The sequence below is a fragment of the Lonchura striata genome, chromosome 13 (assembly GCF_046129695.1).
Source record: "Lonchura striata isolate bLonStr1 chromosome 13, bLonStr1.mat, whole genome shotgun sequence".
Classification (NCBI taxonomy): domain Eukaryota; kingdom Metazoa; phylum Chordata; class Aves; order Passeriformes; family Estrildidae; genus Lonchura; species Lonchura striata.
In genome coordinates, this window is record NC_134615.1 from 11,106,743 (window position 1) to 11,126,952 (window position 20,210).

The window sequence follows — 20,210 nt, forward strand, 5'->3', positions numbered from 1 at the left end:
CATGCAAGCCCAGAGTGCAGGAGGGAAGCTGAGGGGACAAGCAGCTGTGTAGACAAAACAGACTTCCCCAGGGGGAAAGGTGAGGCAGGAGAATACATTTTCTGTTACTTATCTCAATAAACAGAAAATGAGAAAAAGTCAAGGTACGAATACTTGCCGCAGTGAGTCTGTTTGCTTCATGAGACCCCAGCTTTCCCAAGAAGCCAAAATTAAACCCAACTCTACAGAACAGAGGAGAACAGAAACCTTGAACACTGGGAACAGACAATGTAGCACCAGGATCAGAAGATTGAAAGAGGAGGAGAACAGAGGGAACAGCCAGGAGGGAACAGGCAACACAAGCCTGAGCAGCAGAGACAGCATTAAAAGCACCCCAGCATGGGCTCTGGTAGCCCTGCAGAAAAAGAAAGTCTCCAAATTGTGTCAAGATGTTGCTCCTCAAGAGATATCAAGTGAAAATTTTGATTTACATTGCTGAGAGATGCCATGCAAAGAATAAGAGAGGAAAAGGAGTGACCACAGGATGGTTTTCCTTTATTTTGTGGTTCATTTCTGAAAAGCTGCTGCTTCCCCTTTTCTTTCCCCTAAAAGGAGAGAAACTTTAAAAGAAATTGCAGAATGCAATTAACAATCTAAAATGGTGTGCTGCATAAAAAAAGCATGGAGGAGAAATCTTAACAGAAAAACATCAAATATCTGTGTCCTAAAATATTGTGTTTTGTTTTTTTCCCCATGCTGTGCTGTGTTAACATGTCCCTCACACATGTGCCCAGCTGCTGCTGTGAGCTTGGTGGCAGGGACAGGAAATTTGGAGCTAATGGGGAAAGCAGGGAATACCAACCTGTAATTTATTTTTATGATTTCTGGAATGTTATAATTGAATTACACTAGTGTTATGTGCTAATGGATGGTTGGGCACTGAGGCCTTTCTTGTTGCAAACACTGCAAAGAAACCCCATGCTCTGCAAACACTTGTGCACAGAGACATACCCAGTGCCATTTGTCCCCAGCACTCAGGACATGGGCCACAGTTCCCTATTTCCAAAACTCTTTCTTGATCAGTACTGTAACATGTAGCTGCAGAGAAAAACAAGATACCTTCAACTACCTCAAAAGCAGACACCAAAAAAAAAAAAATTAGGCTTTTAGGTCTGCGGGCTCCTGAGGAGAAGACAGAATCTGCTCTGTTTGCCCCAGACAATTCAGCCAAGATTCCCTGGGGCCTCACAGTCAGGCTAATGAGAAACTCCCCAGCAACTCCCATATAAAATGCTTTCATAGGTCTTTAAAATGCCTTAAATTCTCTATATATTTAGTAAGACTTTTTACTTCTTTAAAACGTCCCTTGTTGCTCCTCAAGATAACACCCTCGTGATGTATTGCAACAGAAATGCAGCATTGTCTGACCGGACCTTTGTTCTGTGAGCATTGAACCTTATTTTTGTCTTGGCCTCGAAAAAGCCAGAGCCCCTTTTGCAGAGCAGAGGTGGGCACTTGCCTGGCCCCCAGCAGCCTTGCCCAGCCCCAGTGACAATTTTGGAGAAGGACAGACAGGCTGCAAGGGCTGCACGTGTGTTAAGGGTTGAGGGGGAGAAAGCAGGGGGAAGAAGTACTCGGCTACACTGTTCCTCTGGAACAGAAAACATCTCTGCCTCTTAGACAGCAAACAAGCCTGGCCAGCTATTCAACAACAAACTAAGTCCTTGGATTAAGGGAGGAAAGGAAAAGGGTTTTTTTCGTCCTTTTACATTAAGGAAAAGATGTTTACAAAACCTGAAGAGGAAGGAAATTCACTATATGCCCATTGTTAAACAGTACTGGTGGACACTCAGGTTATTCACCCTGGTGCAAGGGCAGCCTCTGCCTCTTCTGTGTTTTTTTTTATTCTCTAGGTTATTATGCACAGCCTTTAAGGTGTTGTTATTTAAAATCATTAAATGAACTATTTCTAGCTGTAATTGAACTACTGAAGTAAATTCCTCAGTGCAACTACACCACAGGTTGGATTCTTGCAAAGTGTTTTGCCTTGGCAGATTTTACCAGGAACAAGCAGCTACACCAGGGCAGACAGCAACTTGTGCACATGCTCTGCCAGAGGAAAAAGGATGGTCCTGTACCAAGCTATCACCAAACAGACCCATCTGAGCACAGGGTTCCTGTTCATGGTGTTCACAGCCAAATTTCCTGCTGCACTAAGCAGCTCCCATGAGCAGCCCTTGCCCTGGTGTGGTCAGGGATGCGCAGGCTGTGCACCCTCAGTATGTGTCAGGAGCAGAGAAGCTCCCACAGGAGACACCAAGCTTGGAGCCCTTTGGCACACCAAGGACACATGGTCATCAGAGCCACTGAGACAAGACTTATCACTGCAGGCTCAACTCATGCTCACAAAAAACTTTTTCAGAATAGCTTCTACTGGTTAGATGAACAAAATAAAATATAGTAACAAAAGCGCCATTTTCCCCTAGATATGCTCCTATATAGTTATTTTACTAGTAGAAAAATGCATTTATATATTTTTTAAAAGTTTGCATTCTACCTGTAACAGGTCTTGCTGTTCCTACATACCACCCAACCCTGGGACCATGACTCCCCCAGCCCACAGCAGCTGTGCAGACTGCCAACAGAATTTTTCAGAAGTCATTTTGTATGTGTTTGCACACACACAGAGATGTACAAACACATACAGGAGAAAGAGGGAAAGAAATATGTTAATTTGAAACATCTGGCAAATGTTTCAGAGTTAACAAGTCCCAGGTTTGGCCTTTGGGGTCTTTTTTCCTTTTGGGGGAGTTAAGGAAGGGGAGGTAATTTTGTCATTTTGGGCCAGGGAAGGAAGGGACATGAAACAAGAAATTGAAGCGTGTTTTTTCACCCTTTATTGAACTTCAACATCACACTACTGAAGCTAATGCAAACAGGAAGATCATAAAAGAACATAATGAAAGTCTCGCACACTGGGACTGAGGGACTGGTTTCAGTTACTGAATATAGCTGTGGAGCTGCACCACACAAGAGCCAGTGACTCCACACAGCCACACCACCACAAACTTGGGCTTTTTAAGCTTTTTCTGTGTAACTCCTCAGTCATATTCCAACCTGCAACTTGTATCCCATGTATTGCATCCCAACTTGACAGGATACAGTATCACCTCTTTATATATATACAAGATCAACATCTGCAGCTACTAAATGTATTAAGAAGAAAACCCTCAATTAACACACATATTCCTAAAGCTGCCATAAATCATGCATACAATACATTTTCTCCCACATCCGACGTCTTGAATGAGAGCTGTAATTGTGGGAATAAATGAAGAAAAATGGAGACTTGACTAACTTGATAAAAGCCTTTCACAGTCTGTCTTTTACTTAAGGCATAGTCACCAATACCAACCCCAAATTAACTCTGCTGTGCACAGGAAATTTTTTGTCATTGTTTTGAACCTCAGCCTATTTTGAATTTAATACACTTCCAGACTTGTGATAGATAACACCGGTAACTCCACTGCAGTGCTGTTTGGGATGAAGGTCAAGCAAGAGAGCTGGCGAGCGCTCTTTTCATGCACCGTTAGCTCCAGGCACAAAGGGGCCTTCCACATCACAGCTGGGGGTTTGCAGCAGCAGCAATATTTGCTATCAAAGACTACTGAAAACACAAACCCCTCCAAACAGCCAGAGTGCCCAGAGAAGATGCACCCAGTGCCCCAGAAGATGCATCTGAGAGCGCAGTGGGTACAATGTGGAAGGCCACACAAAGGCAGTTTGTGCCTTGGAGACCAGAGAGATGCTTGCTTTGGTAAGAAAGCGTCCCCTGGGAGCCAGGTTCCCCAACCCATCCAACCAGGAATGCAACACCACTGTTGGTTTTTATATTGCTGCTCAGTTTCTCAGCTGTTTCCATATCATTGGTGAGCTTTAAGAGAATACCATTGCACAGACCAGTGTGCAGAGAGCACAGAAATAGACTTACTGGCTTCAAAATCAAAAATATTCTGAGCATCTCAAAAATGTTAAAAACAGACAGCAAAATGTCTTTACATGGGGCACAGTGACTGAGATGTGGCTAATTGCTTTAAACACAAACTGTTTAAATCTGACATTTTCCCTCATGCTTGTGTTATCAATACATATTACACAAACTTGATTTATCCTGTTCAGTTTCTTGAGCCTCTTTTTAGTCAGATTATTGACCTAACATGGATGAATAAGCTTCAGATGCATGTTTATCATTGTCAAGCAGACCAAAAGCTTGTTCAAATTTTAAATCTTTCTACCATGGCAATGTACCACTTTTATTCTCCAGCCCTGACAGTGCTTTCCAATTTCCTCCAAGAGGAGAAATACACACATTCCAGTTGAGACTGAGGCTTAAAATTCCTATTAAAGCAGCTTTTATGTAATTAGATTGGAATGAATGTGTAACAGTGCCCATTGCAGAAAACTTCAAAGTGATTATACTGGAGAAATCACAACCCGTTTCAGTGTGCCCACAAGAAGAAAGAATGGCTCTCTGGAGGATAAGAGTATATTAGTCTCTGTGTGTAATAGATTTTATTGACCATATGGAACTGATATAAAAATTGTGTTGCAGTGGGTAGTCTTGGATTTGAGACAGGAATGTGACATACAAAATACAGTTCCTGTAAAAAGCCTGGCAGCTTTCTGGCAGTTTTTGCAATCAGAAGAACCTAAAATATTTACCTGATTGAGTCACTGACGAGTCCCAGGTCAAAGCAAAATCTGAAGATTCACCCTCTTCAACTGAAAAAGAAAAAAATAAGTTGTGATTGCTAAAGCAAACCAACTGGAAAGCAAAGTCATCAGAAAACTAGGTCCACTATGACATTAAGTATTAAAACAGACTTCTCCACTGCTGAAAAAGAACTTACTGGTTTCTATAAAATAATTCATAAGGTGGAAATTTAGTAAAGAGATTTTTCCTACTTTTTAACCTAAATATGGGATTTGTGTTTGCAGTTTCTTCCTGAACGGGTGATAGTAAGTTCATGTGAAATTTTAATAGATGCTTAAACACCACTACCTGGTAAGTATTCATATCTGAAATGCTCTACATGCACAGCTTGCATGTGCAAAATTGCCAGTGTAAATATAGGGTCTGTTTTTGAAATGGATGTTTCAACAGATCATAGTAAAGAACTGTCCTGTGAAGGAAAAATTGCCTGACTTAATGTCATCCTAACATACTAACACATCTGCCATATTCAAAACCCAGTGATATCTTCAGGGATTTTTCAGAATTAAAAAATATTATTTTGATGTATAACCATGTTCTGTGATATGGCAGTCACAAATAACTGGTTTTAAGATTTGTTGTTGCTGTGAAGGCTGTCAGAGCCAGTGCTCAGCACTTCCAAGTGGCATAGCTAAAACCTTCTGCCTGTTAACAATTATAAAAACACCACTAGTTTCTTACATTCTTAAAAATAACTAAGAGAACAGCCAACAACAAGACAGGCAAAAAAGTGCCTGATTCTGCTGTTACTGAAATCAGTGCTGCTGGTTATACTAATGACAGACTGGGCATTTGAAAGCAGCAACTGCATAAATTCTTCTTTTGAATTGCAAAAGTTTATCATCATCACCTGCCCACTCTGCCACCCTGACACTAAACAAATTTAAATTATAGGTCTTTATTTTCCGATTAATATTATTTACTCCGTGCACTGAACAATCACTCACCCTTTCATCTAGGTTATGCTGGGTTCAAATGCACATTCTATAGAATTCTGCAACTGGAATCCAAATCATATTGCAAAGGCACAAGCACAAACCCTGTTGACCAGCCCTCTGTGCTCAGGCCAACCTGCTCTAGTGAATATTTACACTGACATTTGCATCACGAGAGCCTTGATTTTATGCTTTTCTCACATTTTTCCCCTCAATCCAGTGCAGAATTCTGGCATCAAGCTGATGCTAGTGGTAACATCATATGGCATTAGGAACAGAGAATATAATTTACATAGGCAGTGCCTTGATAAATGTAATTTTATGTCCAAACCATAGAAAAATGTGTGCTCCACAGAAGAGCACCACTCTGGTTTTCTTAAATCTGTGTGTTTACTAATGGAGGAGCATGAAATTCAACCATTTCTTTGGAGAAATCATACTGGAGTCTTGGCTATATTTTTTTAGAGTCTATGTTAGCATAAAGGCCATGTCACATAATATTAAATTCCAGAATGACAGAGGAAAAACAAGAGGCAAAGCTAGAAGCTTATTGAAGCCATTATTGGTCCTATTCCCTGATGGTGGCAGAGCCAGCTTGGCTGGCGTGTGCTCCCTCCTGAGGGCTCACCTACCATTTTGTGCTCTCTAAGCCACCATCTTGTTCCCATTTTGACCCATCTCTTAATAGAAAAACTCTGGATGCAGTTATCTGAAATACCATTCCATGCATGTCTCATTTTAACATCAAAATCTATATACACCTGGGAGGGTTTTTGCTCCAAAACTAAATAAGCCAAGTTGGAAATTCATGTACCTTACTCAAAACAGACAAGGGGAATGTTTTAATTTTATTTTATCCTTGACTGCTTTTTGGTTGTTTTGCTTGGAGATGTTTTTTTTTTATATTACTACTTTTATGCTGAGGCTTTTTTATTTCTTTATATTTTATGTTGGAAAGAGAGATTAAAAAAAAACCCAGTCTGCTAAAAATACATAAAAGAGATAAATTTGATCCTAGTCAAGGAGTGGATCTGCACTGGTCATTGACAATTTTAGCAAAACACTGACTTTCATGTTGGTTAAACACCAAAGACTGCTCCAGTCCTTGAGCTGCTCTAGGGCAGTTGGCTCCAGCACGTAACAAAACCACAGTTTTTGGAATCCCTTAAATGAGGGCAAAGGTTTGAATCAGCCTCTGTTGGCATTAATTTGCTTTGCTCCCTAATGACTGAAAAGGGGACAGAGAACATTCACGTGGAGGCAACGACACTGAAATTCACTTTATATCATTGCAGCCATGGTTTCAGGTTCTCCCCCTCAATTTGCACAGACCCACCACAGAGCTGACAGTGCTGCATATCCATGGAAAGAAGAGGCCAGTGGGATGGAGCCTCTTGAGCTTAGGCACAGACACATCACCCTGCAGCTGCTGCTCACAACACTACCACCACCTTTCCCTCTGCTTTCCCATTTTTCCTTTAACTCTTTTAAGCAAACATCATCTTTCAGAGGCTAAACCATAGGAAAAAGCAACAGCTAAGTCAATTCCAAGAGGGATTGCAATATCAACTGACTCAAGCACTTGATCCTCACCTGCCCATCCATCCTTCCACCCACCTAGGCAGTGGGCAGAGAATAACAAGGAGCAAAAACAGCCACATCCAAAAAAGAAAGACCTAAGGTCTCTGCCTATGCACCCATTAAGAAGTCCCAAAGGTTTGATGGGAAATGGCACCTGTGAAGCTGAAGCAAAAAACAGGTGACCAGGCTTTTTCACTTACAGACAGCAAGTGTAATTGCAGGGAGACACTGAGCTCCATGTGCTTCTGCTCCCTCCCCATATACACATAAAATCAAGAGCTGCGAGGTTCCTCTGTGGCTGCCTAATCTTCTGGATATAAATGGTTATTTAAGGAGACAGCATTTGAAGTGGTGTCACTTCTGGCTTTTCTGCAACCTTGGCAGTGAGCAGAAGCCATGGAAGTCAGAAGGAAATGTTTTCTTCTTCCCAAAGTCCACTTTAACGGCCAAGCATTTGCAGCTGAAATTTGCTCTCAGTTGCATATGTCTGTTCCTGGAGCCATAGGGAAGCAGGAAGAATCTTCCCAGGCTGGTTGGAGATCTGGGGACATGATGCTGTTCACAGAGGGCAGAGGAGTCCCACAGACCCCATCTGGGGACAGGCCCCCCAGGGACTGCCTTAGGACTCAGCAAGCCCTACCTGGCAGGGCATAGCGGACCCAGAACAGATTTGGTCACTATGGCTGTGAGGAGATTTCTATGTCTCACTACTGAGAACAAAGTCAAAAACACTCTTAGTCCATAATATTAGCAAGAGAATTATTCACTTGAGCTAAATTTTCAGTTTCTTAATATTTTTGTCATCATTCCTTGAAACCTAGGTTGGTTCAAGTGAGCATATGTATCAACATTCACTGGTTAGCTGCTGTTACTTAACTTGTGGTAATGGGCAAAACAAAGCCAGGGAAGAGGTACAAAGCATTCAACACAACCACTCTCAAAATACACTGCAGAGTAAGACTAATTCCCATTTCATTAGCAGGAAAAAATATTTTTTGAGACATGCTAGACATGCTCATACCCAAGTCAAGGACTAGACACTTCTATCTGTGCTAGTTCATCACTCTGACCGTGTGGACACCCAAGGCTGATGTTCAGCACGTGCAGGAGCCGCCCACATGCATGAAACACTCTGCAGCTTGGGAAAACCACAGGGAACAGCAGCACCATTCAACACTGAGATCCCTGATCTCAGTCCAAACCAACTGGAGATCTTGTACCAATTCTAACTACTTTTCAAGAATCCTGGCGACAAGAGAGTGAAGGCTCAGCATTTCCTGAAATTCTGGGGGCATTTCATGCCAGGCATTGAAAATGAAGACACACAAAATCACTGGTGTTAAGCTGTGGGTAGAATGTTCACAGATGCACTTCACTTGGTTTTTTGCTGGATTAGATTCTTCCCATTTTCTTTCACCAACTCAGCCTGTTTTCTGCCCAATTTACATGGCATGCCTGCACATTGAGCCATGGTTGGAACACAGAATTTGCTATGCAAGTACACTCTCACTCTGGTCTCCATCTGCTCTCTCCATCAGAACAAGCAGCTTAAAATGCTTTGGAAATGCATATTTTTATTTCTTCTGTAATACCGAGACAATACAGCAGGAGGACAAAAGTTTGATCCCACTCAACTCCAGGTGTCTTTGGCACAACACTCACAACACACTGACCAACAAAGAGGGTACACATAACTCTTTGTGCCAAAATCACTATGTAGTTCATTTTAAAAAATGGGCAAGAAAAAGTTTCAAAGTCTAGTACTACACCTTGATATCAACACTCACAGCACTCTCTTTCTATTTTTAAAGCATTAACTTCTTTTTCTTCTCTTTTGTAAATGATCCATAGTATTTGCTGGCACACTGATATAAAATACTGCAAATAAAAAGAGACTTTTTAAGCTACATCCTTCAGGGTGATGATCATGAGATAGTCATAGGAATCTCACCAAAGTGTGTGCCTGCTACAACATCTGTGTCTCTGCTGAAATCTGGGGGCATCGATGAAGCCGACACCCTTCAGGAAGGCTGGGTTTGACTTGAAAATAGCCTTGGTCTGGCAGTGTAGAAATTCTTATTGTTAGTCATTTCAAAAGATGGTTCAGTTTGTGGACTGCCTACCTGAGGCCTGGCACAGGGATGTCATTTACTGGCAGTGGAAGGACATATCTGCCTCCCCTCCCTCTTCTGCCCCAGCACAGGAGGACTCCCTGCTGTCATACCTGGACAAGACCTCTGTTCTGCTCCAGCTGACTGTGGGGCCCAAATGCAAGAGCCAGGACAAGCACACAGCCGACACAGGGAAGAACTGTGGGCAACAGCAACATCACACAGCACTCCTGCACATGCCAAATATTTGCATTTTGCCCTCTCATCTCAGATGTTCTCCAAGGATGCTTATTTAATTGCTAGGTCACGAGTGCTGCAGGCTCAAAGATTTCAGTTCTTTGTGCTCAGAGAAACTTCTGAAAGGATTCAGAATCCATTCCCCTAAGAGTGAGAACATCTATTTATGGGGCTACCATTACCTGAACTCCATTCACAGTCACAGAGTTTATTTAACACTTTATCACTCCCAGGAAAGAAGTTAACCTTATCAAAGTAAGATGCTTCTGCACCAAATGTTGATTTCTAGATGCAATCAAGCTTTACAAGTGAGCAACAGCCCCTCAGTAATTCCGATGGCATGTGTATGCTCCCTTATCCTATTATACAGGCTTCAAGGACCACAAGGACCAGTTTAACACTTCCCATAATATAAAAACACCATAGTTCACTAACAACAACATGAGGAATGTGAGAGCGTGAGGAACTACTGAGAAATCTAATGGGTTAGAAACACAATCCCACAGCTGATGGGGGGAACTTTCCTGGATCGAGGCTGTTCCCAAGCACAGCATTCAGGATCGGGCCATTCCCTCACCTACCAGCAATCTTAGAAAACACCAGGTACAAAATACCTTGAATGCCCAAAATGCTGGTGCCACTTTTTTAGTTTGGAGGATTTTGTTAGATTTTGTTGGTGACAGAACTCTCAGATAAAGCCAGGGAAGTCTCACTGATGCCTGTGTATTAGCTGTAATGTACGTGTCAAGACTCACAGCTTTCCCTCTAGAGAAATACTCCAGCACCAAGCCGCATTGTAAGCCAGTCACACATTAATCACATCTTTTCCTGCCCTAGCTATCGGTACTCGCATGCAGGAGCTCCGTGTTCTCTAATCTTCAGGCTCCTTTGCCACTTTCAGATATACAACTCTGCTATCCTAGCCAGCCTTTGCTCCAGCCCTCCCATCACATGCAATTACATGCTCCCAAATCGGCACAGGACACAGAATAGCCCCGTCTGACCACCATTCATGTGCCGCGACTCATCCCACAGCACCGGCAGCCTGGGATTTGAGACAGTGCTCTTAATCCTGCAAAATGCAGAGCAGCTTCCATTTCCACAAACTCAAAGAGAGCTGAGGATGCCCAAAACTTTGTGGATTTGGGATTGTAAGGCAGTCACTTACAAGCTGCTTGGCATGGCAGGAGCACAAAGGGTGTCAACAGCCTTTATACTTTAAATAGCCTGGTATTTTCCGTGTGCATCTAGAGCCCATCCTTTGGAGAGGTGCAGACAGATTGATACCTCAAACTGAAAGAGATCACCTCTGCTCCACGGAGCCTGCTGCCCAGGGAGGCTCAGCCCAGCACAGCGCCGGGAGCTGCCACCAAAACACGCAGCGGTGAAGCTTTGGAAATGGCTACTCTGAGCAGAAGCCAGCCAACCCTTCCTGTTCACACCACCTCCCAGTTTGCTGTAAGGCTTTCCCACTCTCCTCCTTAGATGCTCCCTGAAAAGATTCCCCATCATATCGGCGAGACAAGAGTCTGCAAAACACAAAATCTGCAGCGGGGGGAAGCAGCAGCATGAGAAGCAGCCCCATTTGTTATGAAATGCAGCGGCGCTGCGGCAGAGCTGCAGCCGCTGCCCGGGAGCGCTGCAGGGCGCAGAGCCGGCCCCGAGCCAGGCATCGCCTCCTCCAGGAACCAGGCTGCCCCTCTTTGTCAGCAGCTGGGGCTTTCTCCCGCCACTGTGCACAGCGAAACCTTCACATTCTGCAGGAAAATAGGAAGTTTCGAGGGGCTTCGCCAGCCAGCCGAGAATAAACGCCTGCGAGTGTATCCCGACGCATTTACAGTACCTTGCAGCTAGAAAGAAAAGGGAAATCCCCCTGGTGCCTTCGTACCAACATTCAGGGGAGCAAAAAGGTACCTGGCAGAAGCTGCTGGGTGTGCTTTACACCAGCCACTAGAGGCAATTCACTCCCCTTGGAAATTCAACTTCACCAGAGGATTCCTCTCAGGTCTCCCCATGTTTACAAGGCATTTTGCTTGCTCATGTGATCATTTCCCTTCAGCTTTAGTAATGCTTGGCCCTGCTGGTTGGTGGGAAGGAGCACTGGGACACCAGGGCATCCCCAGAGAGGCAATGGTGTATTCCTTGCCTATGCCCCAACCCCGAGATCCCCCATGGGAACCGGGCATGGTCCTTGGCACAGCCGCTCACAGCCCCGGAGCCACCTCCCCATTCTCTGCTGAGTGAGCCGCTGATCCAGCCATCGGTGGCCCTTGGCCAGCAAGGGTTTTTTCCACCTTAAATAGGACCGTTATGTATTAGTCCTTTCATGAGCCAGCAGGCCAGGGAATAAGACAAGAGGGTTTACTGACATGGCTTATTTAGCTAGTTCAGAGCCTAAATTTGCACAAGTTCTCTAGCTGCTTTTCTCCAAAGTCAGTAATAGGGCTTGGCAGAGACTGTGGATTTTGCTGGCAAAGTCAGCCTTTTTGTGTGAAGGAGGGAGGAGTGGGGAAACCCAGACTGCTGTGCTCACTAGGTCAAGGAAAAGAAAAAAAAGAAAAAAAAAAAAAAAAAGAAAAAAAGGAAGAAGGATGAGACAAATGGGACAGAATTACAAAGGGAAACTGAAAAAAGATCGTTAGGAATAGAAAAAGATGTGAAGGTGATTAAGGAGAACAAGACAAACAACAAAATAAGGTAGCACTAGCAGGTTTATGCAAAGGAGATCTAATTATGGGTGGCTAAATCCTCCAGGACATTAATATTCCATCGTAATGTGTCTAGTTTCCTCCTTTCCAGACATGGCAGGGAGGAAATGAGAATCACTTAGATACACTGTTTAATGAGCAAATGATGGACGATCACCAAATACAGCCTGCCTGATAAGTATCCATTAGCTTAAACTCGCACAGTAAATCTGTGTGCAGCTAACGGGCCTGCCTCTTCCAATGCTACAGCAAAACTTAATGGAACTGCAGCCAGAGAAAGGGAGCCTTGTAAATAAAAATCTCATCTCAGTGAGACGAGAAAGACTGTAGGACATACATAATGGCTAATCACAGCCCTTCCCACAGACTGCACACCTGACTCACAAGCCAGGGTGTATTTATTCCCAGTGCTCATATTCAGTTTTTGTGTTTCTAATTCACATACTTCACTAGAGACAGATATTTCCCATCCAAATCTATTATGTAAATAAATATGAGGGTTAGGTGTAATAAAACGCAGTCAATGTTTCACATTGCAGTCAAGATCAACATCTTATACAAGCAATACATTAAGCTCTTAGTTCTTAAAACTGGGCCTACAGACACCCCATAACACATTTGGGATCAATACTCTCACTGACTGTTCTTATAGCTTGTTATCAAATGTTAATCCCCAAAGGGCAGGGTGGATTTTTTTTCCTCTTAATTGCAATACATGGTATTTATTCTGTGAAATATTCAGGAATGTAGAGGTTTCTTCTGCTGTTTCTGCCTGGAGTTTGCCTGGCCACGAGACTGGTGGAGTGCACCCTACCCAGCTCAAACAGCCCATCTGGCTGATGGCCCATTCCTGCCTGGCACAGATGTCCCACCGACATCCTGCACCCCCAGACCCATCATCTACCGTGAGCTCCACTGGAAATGGATGTGAGCACCCAGAGTCCCTGCCCTCACCTGCCCCAGCTGGGCTGAGCCCCAGCCCACACCACAGACAGGCAGGAGTGGTGAGGGAGGGGGAGATACACGAGGAGATGGGGCACAGGCTGGCCAGTTCCTGTGGACAAAGACACAAAGCACCAGCTGCCTGTGGGCACCCTCCTCTCTGCAGTGTTACACGCATTTCTAAGGCAACTGTCACCATAGTGTCCACACCTTCTTTCAAAAATAGATCTACTGTGAGTAAGCAGGCACTTCAAAGCTCAAGTGAAATAAAACAGGTGAATCCAGCAATCTCCACATTGCTCATAAAATCAGACTTTACTTCAGAAACCAAGGGTTTAAATATTCTTGTTCCATATGTAATGCAACTAGATGACAGAAACATTTATGTGTTGAAACCCTACCAAACCAAAGCAAAGGAAAGTAGAGAAAGAGAAGATTAATTAACCTCTACAATTAATGGCCAAGGCTTCAGATCCATGAGTCAAATTTGCAAGTTGTGAAATGATCCTTTGATCTGCCAGAAATGCCAAAAGCAGGCTGAGCTTACCCAAACACAAGACGATGGTGATGACGGAAGTAACAGACCAGAGGTGGGTCAGCAAGTGCAATAACAAAGGTGTTACTCAAATAATTGCAATATCCTATACCTTCCTCCAAACTTCAGGTTTAGAAGTTTTACTGTGTAGGCTCTGCTACCCCTACGCACTTCTGAGCACAGATACTGAGTGAAGATACACAAATCTCAGGTACCACCAAAAACAATGTTTGCAAACACATGGAGCTGTGTGTTGGAAGACAGAAGACCCAAGACTTGCAGCTGGCAGAGACAAGGTGCATATGGCAGAGTTCAGCTGGAGAGGATGGCACAGGTCAAAGAGATGCCAGAAAGGCCTTGACAGTTTCCTGAACATAACAAAAGGGCTGCAATGAAATGAAGTTTCAAAACCAAGTCAGAGCACCATGGAATTCAAATACGGGGTTTTGCACAGAGAATACAGACCCTCACCAGGTCAGATTTATTGCAAACTTTGCTTCTCTGGGGAAGAAAAAAAGGAAAGAAAAAATGGCACGGAAAAGACAGGGAAGAGCACTATTTTTACATTAGGGCTATAAAGTTTCTCTATAAGCAGGACACCTAATAAATTTACCTGTGCTGGCCCTATATTCAGACACCTAATAAGAATGCTGAAAGGTTAACACCTAACACAGGCTAATAAGAGAAAGAAAGGGGAATATTCTGAAAATAATCTTCATGTATGGAAACAGGAACCAAACCCAGGAAGAATGGAAGTAGATAACTAGGATCTGCAGATGAGCAGTGGAGCCATAACTCCTCACGCTACCTTTTGTTCTGGTAAAGCACAGCACACCCTCAAACTGCAGGCTGCTCCCCATTGCTGCTAATGGGGATCACCCTTCTGCATTCTCCTTGGCCAAATCCATCCAACCACGTGCAGTTCTATAATAAAATCTACCAAAAACAACACTGTCCCACCTGCTGTGGCTAGACCAAGAGCCACATCCCTTCAGACCCTACTGCCATGGACTGCAAGTAGGCTTTTCCGTTCCCTTTGACAAGGAGCTGATGTCAGCTCTCCAGCTCATATCATCACCATAAATCAAGTTCAACTTCACAGCTATTTTTCCACTGTTGACTTCATCCAGACCCAATAGAAGCCAATGCAACATCTCCCATTTCACAGGATCTGAGCAGTTTCAGATGGCAGGGAACACCAATTTTCAGAGTTAGGTTTGAGGTAGAGACTTTAATACTGATGAAAAATTCACACTTGCAAATATGATAAAAAGAACATAAAATTACTTCAACAGCAAGCCACTACCTTGAGGGACACTGATGAAATTGTAAAGCACACAACCAACTCTAGTCTTACACAAGTTTTAGTCTCTTACTTCATAAATCTTCAAAGCAGGTTTTACTACATTATGCCTAAAGCCCTCATCCCAGCTGCAGCAAGCTCCAGCAGGAGCATAGTTGCTCTACCAAACACTTTGTTTAGCATCACACTCCCCTCCACAAATACCCCATTCAGCACCCAGGGCTATTAATCACAGCTGAAAAGAAGTCTTTAACCAGATTTCCACACCTCAGCCTAAAAAAATACACCAATTTTTACTGCAAATCCTTCAAACTCGGAAGTTGTTTCACTAGTGAACTATGTTTGCAGTGTAGGTAGCACAGAAAAAGGAAAAGAAAGGAGGCTTTTCCTGACCAGTCATTTTAATTAGAGCTACAGGGCTTGAAAAACCCATCTGGTGAGTGGGGTTATTTCCCCCTTTTCCCCTCCTCAGAAAGGCCAATATTGAAGTGCTGAGCACCCCAGGCTGTCAGTGCTCCCACTCTGCTGCCATCCCAGGGGCTCAGGCCGTGGCCAGCCCAGCCCCAGCTTTCCTGGAGAGAGCTGGGTTTCACCAGACACTGGTAGGAGCTTGTTTCTCCAGCAATCCCTCACTGTGGCTCTTTTGTGTATGCAAGCGTATGCGTGTGTGTGTGCCTGTGTGTGTGGCACTGCTCCCCAGGCTCGCTCATTTTAATGCTGCTTTCTCCCCAGATGAAAATATACATATTCTTATTAAGGAAAAAAAAATGCGCAAAGTATAAATTTGCATCTATGATCATTTCTGGTTTGTAAATTGTATTTCAATAATAAAACAATATATTCTTCTGTACGGTCTCTTAAACACTAACAGTAAAGTCTGTCTTATTTATACGTGAGCTTAAATGTTTTGATGAAGGAACACACAGATGGTAAAAAATGTAAAGGGAAATATAGAAGGATATGTAAAATGATAAATAAAATCAGGAGCAAAGCTAATACATGAAGAATCCTGCCTCCTCCTTTTGATTCACGTGGGTGGATGCCCCACACTTTTATACAGCAGAATTTTATTACACAGGTTGAGGGGAATTCTCCAGCTGAGATTCTTCTACTCAAAAGACAGGCTTTGTTGGCTGCATTAAGGTGATAGAAATTACAATGAAGGAGAGAAAGTTGTATGTATGACATATAGCCCTTTGTAGCATTAAATTTAATTTGCAGAAAAACCAACACAACCACCATAAAGTGGAAACTAATATTTTTTATAACCCCTTAACAACCTGTCCTTAGTGCTAACATACCATAAAGAAATTTCAACATCTTGTTATATGTGTGGTTTATTTTAAACAACACTAAAAGGAGAACACAGTTCTTATTGAAAATTGGCACACACACAAAGAAAGGGGGAACGCTGGCTTTTAAAACTTTATCCCAAAGCATACTTTTTTCTTTTTATTCCTATTAAATGTACAACCCTTCCACTGAAATGAAACATAGTTTCCAAATATTTTATAATTCTGAATGGATTTCCCTAGTGTAACAGTAATAATATTTTTACAGTTAAAAGATCCACTGATTTAATAAGTGTGATTTGTGTATTTAGAAAATTCATTAGAGCAGACATTCCCCAACATTTTTAGATTTATTTATTTATTTAGCCTAATTTGGGTACACTACTTCAAAAGAACGCTTAGAGCTTCCCAGTTCCTTAGTCACTCACTAATAACATCTAATAATTAATAAAGACATGTAAATTCTTAACTCCCAGAACTATTCCAAACTTACTATCTGTACGCTTCATGTCATGTCTCACTTATAGATATCTGCATTACTTTGTTTCATAAAATGCTGAAGGGACACATACTTATCTTGCTCTCCACCAACAGTGAATATTCAGGCACGATGCAACCAAAGCAAAACTAAACCCAAGCCTGAGCAAACCTCTCATCCAGGAGCTCACAGAGTTTTCCAGCCAGCCCTGGAGGGGGGTTTAGCCACGTTCAGTGCACGGTCATGTCCATTCTGCAAACGTCCCCTGCCCACGTGCTTGTGTCAATGCCACCATGCAGAAATGCAAGTCAGGTGTCAAGAGACTACTTTGGAATGATCTCACTAGTACCAATTCTTACAACTTTGGGGGAGCCAGGAGGGAATGAACCAGCAAAATGTGCAGCTGTGACATGAAAAGGAAAGGCCCATTTTAAGAGTAAATGCAATGCTTGGGACAGTGATTCCCAACACATCTGCAGAAAAACAGAGGGCACAAGCAAACATCTCATCCCCCTTCATAAGGCCACCAGCCCTTTCAGCCTCTGCCTCCAGGCTAAAATCCCTCTCCTACAGGCAGAGACCATGAGGAATAACATTAACTCAAAACATCTTTTCTTGGAGGCAAACAGTATTATTGTGTCTGCTCCTCTACTACAAGTGTTCCTGTCAGGGTTTTGTGTTCTGCAACATTTCCTTGTCATATTTATTTTCTTGTTTTGATTTCTGGTCTTCTGTCTCGAGGAAGTCTGCCAAAACCCTAAGTCCTGTCTCCTACAAGTGCTACTAAGCCTCGGAAACAGGGTGTGGGGATTCCCACATATGGCTCAAGCCTGTATGTTGATAGAAGTTCACTTAAATACAACTTGCATAAGGTTTTGTATTTAAATTTCAGTGGACTAAATGTATGGCACATGAAAGAAGAATGAAAATAGCCCTACTTCCCTAAATAAAAGCCAAACTGAAATAGAAAAAAAAAAATACCAGCACAAAAACACCTACTTTTTAAAACAAAGAACTTCCTTCCAATCTAAGTGCTATGAAAAAGGCTGAGATAATTAATTTATAGTCAAGAAGAACAGGGCCACTTAGCTGCACTAATGTTTTTTTTCCCAGGCAAAATTCATCCAGTGACGCACAGTTCCTCTACAAATTTTTATGACAGCTGAATACATTTCCTACCTGCACTTCTATTTTTCCCTCTTAATGAGATTTCACTGGGGTTTTTTTTATTTCCTGGTAAAATCTTATGGAAATTGTATGGTAAATGCAAGCTGTGTTCATACTTGGCCCGTGCTTACTCATGTTCCACGGTGCAGTCCTGCTTTGGCCGTGCCTGTGTCTGTACAGAAAGCACTTTGAGCTGCTGTGACAAATGAGCTGCCTAAAGAGCTCCGTGGCAGAGGGGGATCGACCGCCGCCGTCCCTTCCTCGAGCACGAGTTACGGGCACAGCGTGTGCTGGGAAACCTCCCCTTACTGCTGACTGGCTTCAAGGATGGGCTCTTAGGGTGAGCGCCACTCAAGTGGATATAAAACTTCCTATTGATCAGAAAGTCAGCCCTGTAATTGATAAAGGTGCAGAGAGCCTTTCTCCTCCGGCATGCAAGCTATCCGTCTAAAAATGTGAACTCCTTCTGTTTTGTTAAGGCAAGGTTTTGTGACTGTCTAGGAAGCATCAAACAAAACATTTCTTCTTTCTTTTAACGTATGCAACAGTCACTGCAAGTTCTATTACACTCGGGGAGGCTTGGCCATGCCCCTGACTTCCAGCTCTTCCCATGGCAGTCCTTTGGCATCAGCCCCACAGCCCATACCAGAGGCTGCCCTGTGCTCTGGTTAATGCTGGTACCTTTTTGGTGAGCTCTTTCCCACAGTTTAACTCACCACACTGCCTCCAGGCAGCCCTGAGCACACCGCAGCCTGCAGTTCCCTGCAGACTACTAAAATCATCTCCTGGATTCAGGTTCAGGGGGATGGAGTGTGTTCTTACACATTTTTTTTCAGATAAACTTGGAACATTTTACTTCAAATATGAGCAATGTTGCACTTGCACAATTCTCACTTCAACAGACAGCCTGGCTCCAAGGTGGGCATGTTGGTTTCTGAGTACCCAGAGCAATAGCACATTCTCTATGCCTGCTCACCAACAGCTCGAACATACACAAGTCTAGAAAGCTTGAGGGATTCAACATTATACAGCACCTTAAGTCCTACTTAAAAGTCAGGGTTTGGTATTTTGGCAAGAGAATTATTAACCAACTTTCAAAAATAGGACATGTGAGTGGCTTCTGTTGAAGCACAAACTGAGCCTGGACATTTTTGTTCATCTTTTCAGGGTACAGAACACCTGACAGAGCTAACACTTGTTGCAAGTCCTTAAACCTTGACGAAGGAAAATCTCCTGATCTTAAAATAATCATCTACAGACATTCACTCACACTTGCATTTAAAATAAGTTAGTGCACTTTTGATTTAAAAAGTATTTTTCCATATCTACGCATATATGATAAATGCTGTTCAAGATCACAAATCAGTTTCCTAAAAAAACACACTTACCCCAACTGAGCTGAACCTGGAGATAGCTTTAAAAAGTCTGGTTTAGTGCTATTGGCATCAGTGGAATTAGGAGTGAAGCCTTCTCTTCTAACCAGACTCATCACTTATTTACATGGAAGTAATGAGATCCTAAAAGCAGCAGCAGGGTAACCATGTACAGCCCAACTGCTCACTGGGCACCCTCAGAAATGCGACACACACTCTGAAATGACCAAGAGGGGAGGGGAAAATTTGGAAAGCAAGTCCTGGGCTGGCAAGAAGTACCAAAGCTCACTCCCAGCATCCCCTTTCCAGGTTCATCCTTCCCTCCCCACTCCTTGGATGTCCCCACCAGTCAGTCCCACGAGGAAGTGCAGGAATGAATGGCTGAAGTTGGCTACATTTTTGTCACTGTTTTTTTTCTCTGTCAAACAACAGATACACATGAAACCAACCTTCCTGTTTCCAAATTCATAACTTAGCAGATACCTTTCAAAAAGCCCTTTTGTTCCACAGACCTGGTATGTCTGTAGCACCTGAAAAGCACTACCCACAGCTGGCTGCAGGGTCACTAGCTGCAGTGTGCTGCAATAGCTGGGGCTGTAGTACCACATTATTCAAAGGCAGCAAGGTAAGACCCTTTCCACTTTAACTGGGAACAAGACAGATTAATATCTCCATCACTGGTATGCTGTCATCAAAACATCAGCCAACAGGTATGGGACCAATGAAAACCCCCAAACTTCTGGAAGCCAGGGTTGTTTGCAAAACTAAAATGAGAGCTTTTAAAAACTCAAAAAT

The 20,210-nt window shown here is 43.1% G+C and overlaps 1 protein-coding gene across 5 annotated transcripts in view; it reads right to left on the minus strand.

The window, feature by feature from the left end:
- ZNF423 (zinc finger protein 423) overlaps positions 1-20,210 on the minus strand; it is a 228,206-nt gene that overhangs the window by 181,720 nt on the left and 26,276 nt on the right. For all 5 annotated transcript variants that reach the window (XM_031505849.2, XM_021536121.3, XM_077786322.1 and 2 more), the window contains one exon: positions 4,702-4,761. In XM_031505849.2, the coding sequence (XP_031361709.1) occupies positions 4,702-4,761 (60 nt within the window). The remainder of the gene's footprint in view (positions 1-4,701; positions 4,762-20,210) is intronic.